The sequence below is a fragment of the Fusarium graminearum genome, chromosome 4 (genome assembly GCF_000240135.3).
Source record: "Fusarium graminearum PH-1 chromosome 4, whole genome shotgun sequence".
Lineage (NCBI taxonomy): Eukaryota > Fungi > Ascomycota > Sordariomycetes > Hypocreales > Nectriaceae > Fusarium > Fusarium graminearum.
The window spans coordinates 4,467,322-4,484,614 of record NC_026477.1 but is presented as its reverse complement, the minus strand read 5'-3'; the positions used below and the strand labels follow the sequence as shown (position 1 = coordinate 4,484,614).

The window sequence follows — 17,293 nt, the reverse complement described above, 5'->3', positions numbered from 1 at the left end:
TATCCACCGCTTGGGCTATTCAGCCACATCAGAGTTGCGGGAAAACGTACCATTTTGCCCATAACGATGGCTGACCCTTGTCCGTAGATGGCTTCTCCTGAAATTTGGGTTGATAAACTGATAAGATATCAACTTTGAGCAAATGTTTTGACCGCGGAAAAGGCGCTTGTATGGACAGTAATCTCCACAGCGTGTTTAATCGTTTGTTTTGTGACTGTAACCATGCCTGGGGGTTGCGAAAATCAGCGTGATTGCTCACACCGAACCCGCCAGACTCCCGCCTAAATCCTTCCGCTTCTCTTCATGGACCCCTGGCCTTGGTCTCTCTCTGGGAGGACATTAACCACAAGATTAAAGAAGTGGCCAGCTGAGATGATTCAGTTAGTTGTGGTCTAGATCCCGAAAATGTCGGGTCACTCTTTAATAGTCCTATGTGACTATCCGTGAGGCTTTTTCAAAGAGAGCTTAGCCATCCACCTCTACCTACGAATTCCACCTCAGCTGAAAGAGAGAGACAGAAAGTAAGTGTTGTTCGGACCATCCGACGACCCGATCGCTCTTCAGCCAACTGGTCAACCGGCGCCACAGCTGAGTGAAGACAACCCGAAAGAGATCCCGCTCCGGAGTACTCGTGGTGAATATTCGCAAGATGGTTGGACACTTCTCCATAATTTTGGGATGGTCCGTGAAGCTATTCACAGCCTTCACTTACTATCGAAGCTTGACAGCTGGTTTGACTCTAGCTTGTACTCACACCGTGAGTCTTATTGAGTCCAGAATATCGGGTTAAAACTCAATATTGTCTATAAAGAGATGTTTCTACCTCACTTTAAGTATTCTTTTATCATCAGCATCTCATCAGCTCCAATTCCATCTTCAACAACTTACACTTACGCTTTTTCACGATCCAATTCTCAACAGCAAACATGATTGCCAACACCTTTGCCCTCCTTTCCGCTGCTGTAGCCGTCAGTGCGGTTCCAGCTCAGTCCTTTGTAAGTTACCCGCCACCACACAAACACCAAACACCAAACTAACGCTGATCTACAGGGTGCCGAGATGCTCCAGGTCCGCGCTATCTCCACTTCTATGAATGGTATCTGCGGTGCATTCAACGGATCAACCTCTTGTCTTGGCACTGGTTACGGCAACTGCTGCTCCCAGTTCGGCTACTGTGGCAAATCTGATGTCCACTGCGGAACAGGCTGCCAGACTGGTTTCGGCTCTTGCGGTTCTCAGCAGGGCCCCGAGTTCAAGGACCTTGGCTGCTTCGCCGACAGCACCAATTCCCGCGTCCTCCCGACCATGATCAACCACGGCGGAAACACTCCCACCAAGTGCAAGGCCGCTTGTGCTGACGCTGGCTTCCCTTATGCTGGCGTCGAGTACAGTAGCCAATGCTTCTGTGGTACTTCCCCTCAGAGGGATCTCGTCGCGTCAACCGACTGTACCATGGACTGCCCCGGCGATGCTAGCATCAAGTGCGGTGGCAGCAACGCCATTCAGCTCTTCTCTACTATACCTACATGGACCAACCTTGGATGCTACTCAGACGCTACTCTCTCCCGCACTCTGAGCAAGTCTCTCAACGTCGCTGGCAACACCAACAAGAAGTGCCAGGATGCCTGTGCTGATTCGGGTTACAAGTACGCCGGTACTGAGTTTGGAAACCAGTGCTTCTGTGGCAACTCGATTGATAACTCTGGTGCCCCCATTGCCCAGAGTACCTGCAACAAGGCCTGTGCTGGTGATTCTACTACCAACTGTGGTGGTCCCAATGCCCTCAGCTTGTTCTATCTTCTCTAAATCAGCTATATTCGGGGTTTCTTGAATGGTGTGCGGAATGGATGGTCAGATAGTGCAGGGTGAGGTAGTTAGAGGCTATGCGAGTGGTGGTGCAAGTTTAAGTCCTGTGTTTGACGTGTAGATTCTTAGTTATCCTAGTATATATATATTCTTCTTCTTTCAATTGTGCATTGCAACGTGGTAATCTCCTGTGAACCTATCTTGTTGTGCATTTTTAATATGTTGAGTGAAGTTGCTCGTGGTGTCGACCTCTGGCTCTCCCACTTCATGATCTGTGTTGGTACATCGCGATCCATTTTGATATTCTGGGCCACCAAATTCATGATTCATTTCGTTACACAGTACCCGTGTTTGAAGGCCAAACGTTGTCGCACTTGCAATACTCCATCTCGTATTACCCTAGAGACTTCGGTTACACACATTCGAGGCCTCTCAACTCTGGACGTGGAAGAAATCACATATCACAACTGAATGTAACGCACAACTTGCTTGTACCTGATGTTAATCAAGCATATCCAAGACATGATGTTAATGAAATGCATAAATGACATGGCTGTGTTACCATTGGTCAATTGGAAAGCGTCATGGAAATAACCAGGGGTTATGTCGACGTCAGTGACAGGCTAAGCTTATCTTAGTGGCTTCGTCCTTGATTCTTATCTTTTCTAGCATCACATTCCCTGTACGTCATCGATATCGTCCTGTCATTATTCCTGTACCTACCTTGACCCTAGTTATTCCAGGAACCTAGAGCTGCAGCTTTACTCCATCTTTCATACAACATCATCACTCCATCTTCAAATCCTGCGATGCCTCATAGTCTGCGCGCCATTGCGGCTGCAGCTCTACCTTCAATTGTCCTCGCATCAGTCATCCAACAACCTATTGACTCGTTCGATCATACCCAAGGCTATCAATTCGATCCCCTCCTTCACCTCCCCGGTATCTCGCCCTACTTTGACGCGGTGGGTTTCGGTCTTTCGCACGCCGCGCCTGAAGGATGCACCGTCACGTCTGCGTCGTACCTCATTCGCCACGCCGCCATTTACGCCAACGATGCCGAGTACGAGGACTACATCCAGCCTTTTCTCTACAAGCTTGAGAAGCACCGTGGCGACTTCTCAGGTCCCCTAGAGTTCTTAAACAAGTGGTACTCTCCAATTGAAGAGAATCATCTGGAGGATGTTACGCCCTCGGGTAAGAAGGATGCGAAAAAGGTCGGAAACCATCTTTTCAAGCGATACAAGCACCTTGCTTCGTCGGTCAAGCGCGTCATCGCCGATACCAAGTCTCGAACCTACGATACCGCCAAGGCATTTCTACAAGCTTTTCCCGAAGATGGAAATATCGAGATAACAAGATTCGACAAGAAGGAGTTGAACAATGGAACACGTGCTCTTCTTCCTCATAAGGCTTGTTCCAAGTTCTCCAAGTCTCCCGGTACGGATGAGCAGAACGAATTTGTCAAGAACTATGCTACATCAGTGTCGCAACGCTTGCGTCCTTATACACCCGACGACTACGAGCTGGCCCCTAAGGATGTCTTTGCTCTTCAGTCCATCTGCGGCTACGAATCGGCCATCAAGGGAGAGAAGTCACCCATCTGCGGACTTTTCTCCGACGCAGAGTGGTTGTCATACGAGTACGCTTGGGATATGAAGTACGCCCACATGGTTGGCCCATTCAACCCTCTATCCAACTACCTCGGCTTCCCTTGGCTGCACTCCCAGTCAAAGCTCTTTGACAACATCGACAAGAACTCTGACTTGATCGATGATGAGTCATTGGGTTCCGGTTGGCCCAAGGAACAGCGTCTCTTCTTCTACTTCACCCATCGCGAAGTCCCTCCTTTTGTAGCCACGGCTTTAGGTATTTTTAACTCGTCGTCCCACGAGGGATACGACGAGTTTCCCACCACGCATGTGAACCATGTCCGAGCTTGGAAGATGTCTGATCTGATTCCCTTCCTGGGCCACGTTGGCATGGAGAAAATGACGTGTAAGCGACCCGATACCAAGGATGGTTCCGGTGACGGAGAAGAGTTCATCAGGTTCATTGCTAACACTGCGCCTCGACCTCTGCCTCTTTGCCAGAATGGACCTGGTGCTAGTTGTCCATTCAAGGAGTTCAAGAAAATTGTTGCTGCTGGGATGGAAAAGTATGGAGACTTTGATGGTGTTTGTGAAAATAAGAAGGAAGAGAAGGAGGATGAGTTGTAATATGGTAATGCCGATTGTATAATACCAAATTGTAAAAGTAATAGATTCTAGCGAATACGAAGTCTCTTTCTAGTTTGTAAAGCTAACTTTGATAATGCGGATCCAGTTATTGTTTGTGAAGCCAATTGTCAATGTCTCGCCCGACTCATCCAGATGAGGGTAAGCTAATCCAGCATAAACCAGTCCGCCGTCGATGGGCTCGTCCTTGAAGATTTCCTTTCCTTCTGTCCAGGGACCTTCAGGGCTGGGAGCTGTCTTGAGAAACACCGTTCCACCTGGATTCGTTAGTCAAGATCCATGATATGGGGACAAGATTGGCGAAACGCACCGAGATCAAGATGAACGTAAAAGTACGTTTCAAAATGCTTGTTGTAAACAATCTGCCCTTGTCCAACACCCCACATGACAGCTGTTTCGCAGTTACATTCTGTAAGTGGCTCACTCTTCCATCCCTGTTCTCTTCCCCACCAATACTCGTACTTGTCGAGGTCAAAAGCATCACAGGCGGGTACGCGTGCCATGTAGACATAGTTTTTGTCAGGGAAGTCGGTGAATGTGTTTGGTGGATTGCCGAGAATGTAGATATATTCGCTGTTGACATCTCGATAAGTTGCTACGTCGCCGTACTTTGGAAGTTCATCTCCGTTCCACCAGATACCGTGATCACCGTAGCGATCTGTAACTGTAGGGACATCGTCGACTAGTTCGATCTTGGCTACTCCGGCGCCTTTGTAGTGCTCGTCGTCGTTCTGTTAATTAGCGCATATCCAGTTGTTACAAAGATATTTACTCACAACGAGGTAGTAAAGAACACCAGTTGCACTATCGGGATCCGTCTCGGCAATTCCGGTGCCTCCGAAACCAAAGGTATTGGTTTCTCCCCACTCTTCGTTGAACGGCATGAATTGCTTTTGATGGGGGACAGGCTCATCATCGTTGAGATGCAAGTCGTCAACGACCAAAGGGTCGTCAGTCAAAGCAGATACAGCATTTCTGACCATTCCATGGAAACCCTCAGTATCTTCTGATGGGTGGGTAACGCCAGCGTCACACCACAGTACATCGCCATACACAGCGTACCATTTTCCACCGAGTTGGCCGGTAAAGCCTAGATCGCGACGACTGGCGCTGTTGCTGGATGATTGAGTACCGAGTAGTTCAACTGTGAAATCACCGATGGGATTTTCGCCTTCTGGTTGGGTGTTATCGACAGACATGTTGTGTTGATTACTTTGAGTCAGAGCACGTGTGGTCTGTGTCGATGTTGATAAATGAGGTTGCATCCACCATTGTTCCTACAGAATGAATCAAAAAATACCTCCTTAAAGAGGGGTTATCCCTCAATTGATCTCTACCGAGGTTCATGTGTAATTGCCAACCCATGATCTACTGAGGGGAACTCACATGCGTTGTAGAATCTTGGCATGAGAGTTGCAGGATTGAGGCACAGGACAATACCCTACAGTGTTTACTTTCACGATGATCTCATACCTGATACGAGACGATAAGATAAGATAAGACAAGACTGAATGATAAGATGAGATAGTTTTCGATCTGCAGTTCGACAAAACAGTTGTCATCATCGGTGGCAAGCTAAAACTCTTCAATCCTGTTTCTCCAATTTTTCATCGGGATAGCCGATTGAAGAATTGATAGATCTTCACTTGTTCATGCGACATGTCGGTTCAAGAGCACAATATCGAGGCATATCGATACCGAAAACGGAGTTGTATCCCTGATATTAAGTTGTTTAGTTAACAACTTGAATAAGGTCCTATCACTTTTCCGTCCAACATAAGTAATTTCTCTACCATCCACCCACTAACCCGCAAAACTAAACGGACCCAATCATTCCAATTATCATTAGGTAATGCCCCGTGGGATACTCGTCCGGCTCGGCGGTACTCGGCAGGCAATGTCATCCAAGCTCAAGTCACTTTTGAGAAGAGAAGCAACGTTGATGCTGTTTACAGTTGCAGAAAGAAACAAACTCTAACCTAAGAAACATACGAAGGATGCAGCTAGGGACCCTGGCCACCTGGACATATGATATATCACCACTATTCGTATCGTACCAAAACCTTGGGTGTGGGATTACTGCAGGTACAACCTCGACTATGGGTCCTAGCTCTTATACCAATCCCCATCGATAACCCCTTTTAGTTTGGTTTCAACGTTGATCGGACAGGTCGAGCTACGAGTTTTGCAAGCACGCAATCGCACGCAATGGCAAAAGCGTCTCTGCGCTATAGAGTAGAATAAATAAATACCATCTCATCCTAGACCCGTTTTTGAACTACTTGATCTCGTTGTCTCGAATTCAGCGTCCTAATCCATAATGGCATCCTTACGCGATGCATCCATCGACGCCCCAGTGGCAGTCGCCTCGCCACAACACAAACCCTCATTCTTCCGCTCAATCCCCTTTCAAATCGCCATCGCATGTGGTGTCTCTTTTACTGCGCCGGGCATGTGGGATGCTCTCGGTGGTCTAGGTGCTGGAGGAGCAGCTGAGCCGTACGCTGTATCAGCAGCTAACGCGCTCGTGTACGGACTTTTCGCAGCAGTGTGTATTCTGGCTGGTGCCATTAATAACAGAATCGGACTACGATACGGTCTTGCGCTAGGAGCTATTGGATATCCTATTTACGGAGCTGGTCTTTACACGAACAATGTTGCGCCCAAGACTTGGTTTTTGCTGTTTGGAAGTGCGCTTTGTGGTATCTCGGCTGGTTTCTTCTGGGCAGCTGAAGCAGCCATTATTATTGGATATCCCAGTCCTCAAGATCGTGCTTTTTACCTTGGTAAGTTGTTTGTTCCTTCTGTGATATAACAATGCGCTGACTGTTTAGCCATCTGGCAATCTGCCAAAGCAGCAGGCCCCATCGTCGGAGGCGCCATCAACCTCGGTCTCAACGCCCAATCCTCCTCCAAAGGCTCCGTCAGCTCGGCAACGTACATCGTCTTTATCGTGATTATGTGTCTCGGCCTCCCAATCTCCCTATTTCTCAGCCCCGCCGAAAAGGTCCAGCGAAAAGACCAAACCCTCGTCGTCGTGCAGAAGCAGCCTACTTGGGCCGCCGAGTTCAAGGCAGTTTTCTCGCTGCTTTGCACAAGGCGTATGCTTCTTCTGATCCCTGCGTTCTTCATCAGCTACTTCTACAACGGCTTCATGAGCACATGGTTGACAACTTACTTCACCGTTCGATCGCGCGCCTTTTCGTCCTTCTTTACCAACTTTTCTGGAATTATCAGCTCGTTCCTCATTGCGGGATTGTTGGACCGACAGTCGATCTACATCAAGACACGAGCCCGAATTGCTTTCTTGACCATCATCACTATCCTTACTGGTACCTGGATCTGGGCAACTATTCTCCAGAAGCAGTTTTACGACGCTGCTGAGCCACCCGTCTTTGACTGGTTTAAGGGTGGATTTGGCAAGGCATATGCTCTCATCTTCTTCTGGCAGTTCGGTGGCCAAGCTTTCCAGCAGTTCCTGTACTGGCTTATTGGACAGTACACCACCGATCTCTCATCTTTGTCTTACCACTGTGGTATTCTCCGAGGATTTGAGGCCTTGGGCCAGACCGTTGCTTGGGCGTAAGTCTCCAGTTTCTGATTGATAATTGAATCAAATACTAACAGTGTACAGTATGCAATCTGAAGGCAATGCCAACCACTTTGTCAGCATCGGTCTCAACTTTGGTATCACTCTTCTCTGCGTCGTGCCTACCTGGATCGTGTTGTCTGGTCTGGAACACAGTCACGAGATCAAGGTCACCGCTGGTACGGATGTATCAAGAAAAGACCAAGAGGTGGACACCAAGGCATAAAGCCTATATGCGTAACATTTGTTTAACCAAATATTAATAGCGATCATAATTCAACATTGAATAGCAACCCATTTCAGCTTGATATATTTATCGTGATTTACTGTTCAATTCTGGTTATACTGCGGTTAGGAACATCACTTTCTATCACTTGAAAGGTATTCCTCTGTGTGTAGTAAGAGATTCATATATGCCTTATTTTCTGTCTCTCAGGCGGGTTACTAAAAAATAGGGACTTGTAGCAGAACAGACGAAATCATTAGTCCACTCTTAGGCCATATATACACTAAGAATGATCTAATAATTATGTCAGCGACTAAATCAGTACCGGCTTTATTGCAAACCACCTGTCTCTCTAGCACCAAATCATAGGTAATACCTATTGGATGGACGAATAAACTGACCGACTCGCATTCGCTTGTCAGCCCGAAAAAGGAAACCAAAGCTGAAGGCTAACCTGGAATGTGCTAGTATGTCTTAAGCTAAGCCTTGCTCCCCTGCATATCTTCGCACTCGCACACCAATCTTTCAGCTACGAGTTTCGAGATGATTTAGTTGTTCCGTATCGATCCATGTTTGTAAAAATATCAACCCGGATGCCGTCTTTGTGTAAGAGAATGCGAATAGTTACACTATATAAATACAACAGTTTCCGCAATCTTAAAGGTCATCTCATCTAAACAGTACACTAACAATCTTACTACAACCACCCATCAACCAGGCTTTATCCCAGTGCAAGAATCAACATGTCGACATTCAATACACAAAAGACTATGTTGATCTTTGGCGCCACCGGCAAGCAAGGCGGCGCTGCCATTGACAACATTCTCTCACACTCCCCCGACTCTGCCTTCCATCTCATTGCAGTCACCCGTGACGCTACCAGCCGCAAAGCTCGAGCACTTGCAACCAATCTCAAGATATCTGTTGTTGAGGGTGATTTGGACAACGTCGGTGCAATTTTCGCCAAAGCTGGACCAGTATGGGGCGTCTACAGCGTACAGATCAACTCGGACGCAGAAGAACAACAAGGCAAAGCTGTCATCAACGCCGCCGTACAGCATGGTGTCCGGCACTTTGTCTACTCCTCTGGAGATCGAGGCGGGCCTGAGAGATCACCCAATAATCCAACCTACGTCAAGAACTTTGCCGCGAAATACGCCATTGAGAAGCATCTCGAACAGCAGGCGCGTGAAAGCGTACAGCAGATGACATACACTATTCTCCGGCCAGTAACCTTCTTCGAGAACATCACGACTGATATCCATGGAAAGGGCTTCGCCCGAATGTGGGAACAGATGGGAAGTAAGAAGCTCCAGATGGTATCGACTAAAGACATTGGCTGGTTTGCGGCTCAGAGTCTCATCTGGCCCGATATGTACAGGAATAAGGCGTTGACCCTTGTGGGTGATGAGCTCACGCAGCAAGAGGCGGATGCAATCTATCGTCAAGTCATCGGCCGGGGGATGGCTCTGGCTCCTTGTCCGGTTGCGAGCGCGGTCAAGTTTGTGTTGAAGGGGTCTGTTGGTGATATGTTCAAGTGGTTTGCAGATGAGGGATATGGTGGGGATGTGAAAGAGTGCCTTAGTTATAATCCTGGGATGCAGGATTTTAGGACCTGGTTGGAAGAGAACAAGAGTGATTTCGAAAAGAATGGTTCATAGCCGATACCATGCTTTCACATCGTCATTATCTTTATATTAATCCTCTCCATGTAAGAACTATGACGTGAGACAAGACAGAGCCTATCATCGCAGCCATCTCCATTCATCTGTCACACATGCTTGTTAGCCTGGCATTAAAGTCTAGGTACCGTTGCACTTACATCAGCAAACACCAACTTGGAGATGTCACTGGCGGCTCTGGCAGCGATACCTCCCATAGCATGAAACAGAACATCTCGTCCTCCGACAGAACCAGTGTTCAGATGATGGTTTAGCGACCCACCTTCACCAATGTAGACATAATCAGCTAGTCCATCACCATTGATGTCTGGGAATCGCAAAGTCTCGAGGTTGGCATGCGGCACTCCCGAAGTGACCTCGCCGCCAGGAACATATTTCCAGCCGTTATCCCAGCTCTCATCAGGGTCATAGTTCCACCATGCGCGAACCGACCCGTTGTCTGGGTCTACCACAAGGTAATCATCCATCTACCGATAGTCAGCATGGACGCCTATGATCAGACGAATTACTCACCCCATCCCCGTTCATATCCTGTCAGTGGGTTAGTATTGGCTAATAGAGTGATTGCATGGGAACTTACCGCCAGATAAATAGTCTTCGCGGGACCAAGTCCGCTACCAATGATAGCATTGTTGTTACCAGCCTACCATGGTTTGGGAAGGTTGTTGAGCCAGCATGTGATTTCTCTGGTCTTGGGATGAATCCATATGTAGTCTGAGACAGTCATTAGTGTCAGCCTCGACACCAGATTCTGATACAGTCAAGAATCAATGCTTACCTGCTTTGCCATCACCATTCATGTCATGTAATCTGACATATTGATTGACCAAGCCAAGTCCCTCGGCAACTTGACCCTCGGCTTTCCAGTCCTTGTGGTACTTCCAATCGCCATTCTTACCAATGCCACCCTGAGTAATCTTTCCAATACCCTTATACTAAGGATTGCTATTACAAGTAACGCACTTGTCCTTTCCACTAGTTGCATGCTTAGGTAAATCTGCGACTGTCTACTTTGACATGATCTGAATAGAACTCTTTCCTCAATCCAGGGTAGGGATATTCTTATTATTTTATTTAATTTTTTGAACTATAAGCTAAAGCTTTATTCTTTTTAACATCTTCGAAATTCTTAATAAAGAATTTATTTAAATTATATGTATAACCTTTAATTACCTACCCTAGGTAATGAATCTCAATATTATTAATAATATATTTAACTGTAGAATGTTCTTATTAATACTGCCATTAGTACTGTCACCACCGTTGGGGTCTGGTCCAACTGGCTTCTTGATCCAACTGTTAGGAATCTGGTGGATGAAGCTGTACCAATAGTCGCCTATAAGCTTGTACCCATCGTTGGTAGGGTGGATGCAGTCTTGAAGGTCGCTCGTCTTGAAGGTTGTAAAGTCCACGGCCAAGACATGCTTACCATCATCGTGACGCGCCCTAACGACACCAGGAACAAACTTCTGGAACTCCTTTGTAGCAGGTGATTGTTTATCATCACACGTGTTGATAATCATGGCTACCAAAATGGTTGCATCCGGGCATGCCTTGAACATCTTGTCAATGAGCTTACCCAGTCTATCAGCAGCATCCTTTGGGTCATTCCCCTCTTTCGAGATGCCATGGTTGGGGTTCATGTCATTAGTACCAGCCGCGAGTAGGATGATGTTGGGGTGTTGCTTGAGAGATGGATCGACATGATCAGAAATGTACTGAATAGTTTTTCCGGACCATGCTGCCTAGTCCGGAGTTAGTCACAATGTCCAAAGTGAGTCGGCGTACGTACATAGTTTCCATCAATCATTGTACCCGATGATTCGGTACCAGCAAAGACGACCTTGTCTCCTAGCCAACATTAGCAACCATTCTCTCAATGACGGCCTTGCCCTCGTGTGTTCTTACCAGAAAGATCCTTCTTCAATTGCCCACGGTACCCATTTCCGTCACCTCCCTGCCTGTCGCTCAAGTAACCCACTGTGATAGAGTCACCGACCGGAAGGATCCTCAGCTCGGTACCCTTCTTGACTGCCTCTCCAGGTTCAGTCACCTTGTACTTCAGGACAATATTGCCAGTAGGCTTGATCGGGCACTCTGCTACTGCTGAGCCAGCAGCAGCGAAAAGTGCCAAAACATAGCGTAGACGTTGCATGATGATACGATTTAGAAGTAAATAGAACGTGTCACCCTCTCTCGGTAAACACAGACACTTGGCGATTTTTATGTATGCCAATGGAACTATTGTTAGCAAACCGCTAGTTAGCTTTACAGGGTTTGTCTGTTTCTTCCTCTTGGCCCCCAATTCCAGTTTTAAGGTCGGCTACTGGGTAGCAGAGATGTTAACCTCCTAAGTCTTAGATTACGAAAATAAATAACCTAAAGAACATAATCTAAGTAGTATAATCTGATTTACTAATTTCGTCTCTTATGATTCTAGCGGCCAATTCTTCTGGTGCCCTAGGGGTCGGCACTTCTCCGATGCTACCGAGCATGGCCCCCTCAGTCCTGCGTGATTTAGCTATCACCTCGTGATTCAATTTGGCCGAGAAGCTCAGTTCGCATTTGACCCAAGCGGTGACATGTAAAGGAACTTTACAGGGGAGAACCAACACATGAGGGATAAAAACAGTCGGGCATTTCCCAAGTCGCAAAGATCATCATGCAGGAGTCGCAGCACGGCCCGTCAATTATAGAAAAGCCATTGTCGAAATGGCAAGTCGAGCCAACAACTGTGTTTCAGGATTCCTTGTTAGCATCTTGTTGTTGGTTCTAGCAACAAGCTCGCATTACATGGTAGGCTGGTTGATCTCTGATTGGACAAATGGCCAACTAGGGTTCCATATAATTATCACAGCGCGTAGTTAATTTGTAACTAACTTGGTTATTAGGGGCTGTACTCTCGCTTCCGCGAGTAATGATGGGAAAATGCGTCCGGAATATCACCTTCGGCAGTTCTTCAAAGGATCAATATGGGCCTTTAATTTTAGAAAACATCGTGATGCTGCGATCATTACGTCTGCGTTCCGACTTATCCGTTGGCTGAAAAACGCAGGCATGGCAATTCTGTGGTATTCGTTGCTAATTTGAAGAAAGGCCAGATCCAGATGTGTAGTAGGAATAATATTATTTGGGATGCCTAGATACCGTACATTTCCACGAAATTGAACGATCGTAGCTAAGTGGCTAAGGCACGCCTCCAGATCTTACCGTATCAATCACTTCCATTTAGCATCTAGTCTTAATAATAAAGGACAGAGAGGCTATTACTGATTTATCTAGGTCTTAGATAATCATCGGATAATCAAGTTACCTTACTTATACCCTACTGTAGCAAGACGCCGTCATCATTCAATTTCGTGGAAATGTACAGTAGTAGGTAGCAGAAACGTTAACCTCTTATGTAACACTTAGTGTATAAAAAATAAATAGCCTAAAGGGCATAGTCTAAGTAACATAAGCTGACCTACTAATTTCGTTTCTCATGTTCTAAGCGGCTAATTTTTCTAATATCCTAAGGGATACATAGGAACACAGTCTTATCGAGCTATAAACGGAAGAAGTTTTCATAAAGCAATACAAGCTACAAGTCCGTGTCAATCTCGATCTCTTCCCTTATCGTAGCTCAATGCCAATCCAAATCGATCCTCAAGGGCTCTCATCCTGTTCTCCAAGATTTCTGACAACCCAGCAAGAAATAGGGAGTTCGGCAAGCAAACACTTTTCAGTGACTTCAGATGCAACAAAGCGCCGCTCTCGAGTTCCTTTGCGAAGCCATCAACCATCAGTTCATCTGTATCCTCTACACAATCATCCTCAGACCACGTGACGAAACCGTCCAATGCTAAGTGTTCAACGTTTAGCGGAATTGCAGCCCCGATGAGACCAGGGCCGGTAGAAAGACCTTTCCTTCCAGTGAGAAATGTCCAAGGTATATAAAGAGTCTTTAGCTTGTGCATCTCACTGAGTCGAGAGATTGACCCTTGGAACGTGACATCTGGTGGCTCGTACTCCCCACACGAGGGTGAAGGGAGGGTATCTGCGATGATTTCGAGCTCCTCAAGCGAGTCTTTGGTCTCAATGAGGGCTTCCGATAATGCGCCCAGCATCACAGATTGCTTACTGACCTCGTCGTCGACTTCACGACAGTACATCCAGTTGTACTTTAGCTTCTTCAAATTCGTTGCTACTGATAAAACTGGTGCCAGGCGGCTCTCTCGTAGCCGAAAGATCTCAAGGGATTTTAGTGATGTTGGCTTTGGTGGTGAAGAAGAGGGCCAAGTGAAGCTGGTGGGGTTGTCAATCGATACTGAGAGAGTCTCGATATTGGGCAAGTAGAACAAAGCCAGGGCATCTGCTGTGTTACTTGGATGTCGGTGACGATTTAGGTGGAGAAGTAGCGCAAGCGATACGTGCTTCAACGAAGTAAAAGAAGGCAAACCTACTTCTGATGCATGCTCGGGCTTTTCACAGAGTGCAGCTCGCAACATATGCCCTAGGAAACGCGTGTTGTGGGTCCAATTCGGGGAGAAACAAAGGCGTTCCAGGTTTGGTAGTATAGAAACGAGAACGGCGGCCGACGCTTCAGGTGAACCAGATTGGACCTTTTCAAACCACTGCTCGACGACAGCCTTGGAAACACCTGTTTTCCCTATGGCCGCGGAGAGTTGATCGGTGGGAAGCTCTGGGATGACAGGTGGCGGATCAAGAGCCTCTTCTGTCCAATCCGAGTGCAACGAGCCTAGTTCATCTCTATAGCCAAAGCCTTCAAAGTCGGCATGACGTATCAAAGGGCACAAGTCCTGTCTTTCAAGCAGTGTTCGGAGTAACTGCATTAATTGAGTGATAGGCGGGTGAAACTCCCTCGCCCATTCAAATTTGACAGAGGAATAAATCAGAGGCTCGGTGAGGTTGTGTAGGGCACGACAGGTCAACGAGAGCCTGGCCAAATCGCTTTGGCAAGCAAATCTGGCGATCTGGAGCTGTACCTCCTGGGGGCAGTCGAGAATTGATATGTGCGCCATTTTTGCAGTAAGAACTCTGAAGTGAAAGAGGAGGGTTCAGGCTCTTCTTTTATGTTGTTGGTTCGACATGAAACAACTGAACATGACTCAGCCCATATTACAGTGATCGAATATTAGTGGGGCCTTGTAAGGCACCCAAGCATCGCTAAAAAAAATAGGGACTTGAAGTACCTAAGTATGTAGTGTAGACGAAACCATTAGCCTACTCTTAGGCAATACATACACTAAAAATGATCTAATATTTATTCCAATCACTAAATCAGCATCGGTTTTTATGCAATCCACCTGGATACGATTACTTTACGTTTGGGCCGGGTCTTGATGATTCAATTCACAGCCTGCCTCGCTACGCAACATGACTTCGCATAACACAAAGTGCGAGATTAAGGTTACTTTTATGTCCTACTTTCTATGGCTTTCGATACAAGATAACCTCTTTTTTTTTTCTTTTTTCTTTTAACGTTGTATAAACCATCAAATGCAGTCCACCTGGCACTCTTCTTCCTAACAAGAAGCAAAGACACCAATCATGTCACCTGTAAGCATCTCCTTCCAAATACAAATGGCAACCATAGTCAATTTATCTTAAAAAAAACCAAAAAACCAAAAAAAAAACCAAAAAAAAACCATGTCTATAGTTCTATTTCTATCATGATTGATAATTGAAAGATGGCAGTCTAGTTCTGGGTCCTGTATTTGATCTTGATCTCGATCTCGCTCTTATCACTGCGGCTGCTGGTGTGACTGGTAATGAAGCAGATCTCTCAACATTAGGCGGAGGGCCTTCATTTACACGAAAGCTGCTGGATCTTGATCTCATGGAAGGAGCCTCTTCCTCGAGATCCTGATGCTGATCTCTTTCCCTTTCCACCGCTGATACACGCTCATTTCTGTATCTCTCTCCTGGTATCATCGGTATATCAACGTGGTCAGGCTTTCGAACCTTGGGTTCTGTGATATAGTCATGAGGTGGAGTTCCGATTATCTCGCCGAATCGAAAGAATGCGTTCTCAATCTTTTGTCTGTAGGGATTTCTTGTTGGGAAATTAAGACTCTGGTGTCCTTCTAGAGACGGTTCTCGATGTTGTAGAGATATTAATGACCGAGGACGTGTGAGGTCTGTGCTTGGTGAGAGTTGGCTGGTTGTTATTGTTGGGTGAGTTTCTATGACAGAAAGGCTCGGACCAACGTGTCGACTATTTAATGAAGACATGCTGGCATGATGCGATATTTGACTGTGCCGTGCACTGTTGTCGATATGGCAGTGAGGACAATTGCATTGGTGAGGCATGTATGGATCGCCTGCTTCTTCTGCGTGTTTGGCGAGTAGAAGATACAGTGATCCGATCATGGCCATCGCAGTACCTGTGATTGGAGCCCATTGACCTGAGAAATATTAGCCTCTGTCGTAACGATATGTGTCATAAATAACTTACCGATATTAGCCATGGGTTCTGTCTGGTAATCCACCGGAGGACTGAAGAAGTTAATCTCCCCAACTATCAAGATGGCCAACCCAGCGCCTCCAAAGACAGGAACAGCCAGAATTCTCAAAAAGAATCCAATTGTATCGTTGACCGTTTTCATGACGCCCTTGTTAGCATCTCCATCTTCACTGGCTGTATCCTCTTCCTCCTGTCGACCGAATCGTCGGCGCCAGTTGATCTCCAGCACTCTGTCCCACATGGACACTAGACAAAGAACAGCATGTACACAACATGCAGCCCCAAGAAGTGTCGCAGCGCCGAAAGTGAGTGTGTGCGGCGCGGGAATGACATATATGTTGTCGGCTGATCCGCCTCTCATGGGCGATGTAGGGCCGTCTTGGGTAGAGCAGATGAGACCGCAGTTGTTGCCGTCGATGTAGGAGAAGTTGGAGGCGATGTTTGACACGGGATTTCCAAAAGCATCTTTGGTACAGTCATGGGTTTCTATGCGGTAGAACTCGATGGTCATACTCAAGAGGCCTGGAAATAGTTAGAATAAGCTGGGTATTTTATTGTTATTACCGACATACCGATCAAAAGTAGAAATGTCCACAGAAAGATGGTGTTTCTGCCAGGGTCATTGAAATATGTTTTTGACATCATGACTGTCACCGGCGCGGCGAGAATACCAATCGCGCATAGCTGAAAGGCTCCAAAAATGTCCATATCAACAGCATCTGACTCTCGGTTAGTTATCCATTTTAGTAACAAGTGATATTCGTCTTACCGGGATTATGCATCGCTACTAGGACGATACCATGAATGGCAGCAACAGCTGGTAAAACTAAAGCGGCCGCCAAACAGGGATTGACTAGCCATTCTTCCCTCCGCGCAACAAGACACGCGGCGATGAGGACATAGTATCTGTAAAAACAAGATTAGTTTTCGCCACAATTGATAATTTTCGGAGCTACTCACAGAACACGAGTACCAGTGCCGTATTGGCCAGAGACGGGCCAGGCACAAATAACCTGTAATGGGTCGCTAGTTTCGTTTGTCAGTTCTGCCACAGCCTTGGCTGCGACAAAGACATTGGAGACTGCAGGCATAATAACGGCATGGTCTTGGCAGGGCAGACACAGAGTACATGATTAAAAGGCTCATAATGCGGGGGGAAGTTTAATGGCTTATATGAAGTGTGGTTGAGAATGAGGCGCACTCATACTGAATAACCTGACATCAGATATTAGCCAGACGTCACTGACTTGTTAGTATACGTTGGTTAACCGGGAGTAAAAGTCA

General features: G+C 46.6%; 9 protein-coding genes across 9 annotated transcripts; 4 read left to right on the top strand and 5 right to left on the bottom strand.

Moving 5' to 3' along the window:
* Positions 1-926: 926 nt before the first annotated feature.
* FGSG_07784 (uncharacterized protein) lies at positions 927-1,806 on the top strand (the record flags this gene model as incomplete). The annotated part of the gene is made up of 2 exons (XM_011329300.1): positions 927-995; positions 1,051-1,806. 2 exons carry the CDS (start codon positions 927-929, stop codon positions 1,804-1,806), a joined length of 825 nt encoding a protein of 274 aa, XP_011327602.1.
* Positions 1,807-2,615: 809 nt separating this feature from the next.
* Positions 2,616-4,025, top strand: FGSG_07783 (uncharacterized protein; the record flags this gene model as incomplete). Its single annotated transcript, XM_011329299.1, has 1 exon — positions 2,616-4,025. The coding sequence occupies one exon, from the start codon at positions 2,616-2,618 to the stop codon at positions 4,023-4,025; it is 1,410 nt and encodes a 469-aa protein (XP_011327601.1).
* A 284-nt stretch (positions 4,026-4,309) lies between these two features.
* FGSG_07782 (uncharacterized protein) lies at positions 4,310-5,242 on the bottom strand (the record flags this gene model as incomplete). Its single annotated transcript, XM_011329298.1, has 2 exons — positions 4,310-4,762; positions 4,820-5,242. The coding sequence occupies 2 exons, from the start codon at positions 5,240-5,242 to the stop codon at positions 4,310-4,312; spliced, it is 876 nt and encodes a 291-aa protein (XP_011327600.1).
* Positions 5,243-6,363: 1,121 nt separating this feature from the next.
* On the top strand, positions 6,364-7,858 carry FGSG_07781 (uncharacterized protein; the record flags this gene model as incomplete). The annotated part of the gene is made up of 3 exons (XM_011329297.1): positions 6,364-6,829; positions 6,878-7,625; positions 7,678-7,858. The coding sequence occupies 3 exons, from the start codon at positions 6,364-6,366 to the stop codon at positions 7,856-7,858; spliced, it is 1,395 nt and encodes a 464-aa protein (XP_011327599.1).
* A 743-nt stretch (positions 7,859-8,601) lies between these two features.
* Positions 8,602-9,519, top strand: FGSG_07780 (uncharacterized protein; the record flags this gene model as incomplete). The annotated part of the gene is made up of 1 exon (XM_011329296.1): positions 8,602-9,519. One exon carries the CDS (start codon positions 8,602-8,604, stop codon positions 9,517-9,519), a length of 918 nt encoding a protein of 305 aa, XP_011327598.1.
* A 134-nt stretch (positions 9,520-9,653) lies between these two features.
* FGSG_13220 (uncharacterized protein) lies at positions 9,654-10,525 on the bottom strand (the record flags this gene model as incomplete). The annotated part of the gene is given in 6 exon segments (XM_011329295.1): positions 9,654-10,007; positions 10,054-10,071; positions 10,121-10,183; positions 10,188-10,291; positions 10,319-10,475; positions 10,493-10,525. Coding segments are annotated over 6 exon segments (729 nt in total).
* Positions 10,526-10,713: 188 nt separating this feature from the next.
* On the bottom strand, positions 10,714-11,695 carry FGSG_13219 (uncharacterized protein; the record flags this gene model as incomplete). The annotated part of the gene is made up of 3 exons (XM_011329294.1): positions 10,714-10,718; positions 10,781-11,281; positions 11,449-11,695. The coding sequence occupies 3 exons, from the start codon at positions 11,693-11,695 to the stop codon at positions 10,714-10,716; spliced, it is 753 nt and encodes a 250-aa protein (XP_011327596.1).
* Positions 11,696-13,136: 1,441 nt separating this feature from the next.
* On the bottom strand, positions 13,137-14,564 carry FGSG_07778 (uncharacterized protein; the record flags this gene model as incomplete). The annotated part of the gene is made up of 1 exon (XM_011329293.1): positions 13,137-14,564. The coding sequence occupies one exon, from the start codon at positions 14,562-14,564 to the stop codon at positions 13,137-13,139; it is 1,428 nt and encodes a 475-aa protein (XP_011327595.1).
* A 1,347-nt stretch (positions 14,565-15,911) lies between these two features.
* Positions 15,912-17,100, bottom strand: FGSG_07777 (uncharacterized protein; the record flags this gene model as incomplete). Its single annotated transcript, XM_011329292.1, has 5 exons — positions 15,912-15,967; positions 16,001-16,531; positions 16,582-16,728; positions 16,779-16,915; positions 16,970-17,100. 5 exons carry the CDS (start codon positions 17,098-17,100, stop codon positions 15,912-15,914), a joined length of 1,002 nt encoding a protein of 333 aa, XP_011327594.1.
* Between the last annotated feature and the right edge of the window lie 193 nt (positions 17,101-17,293).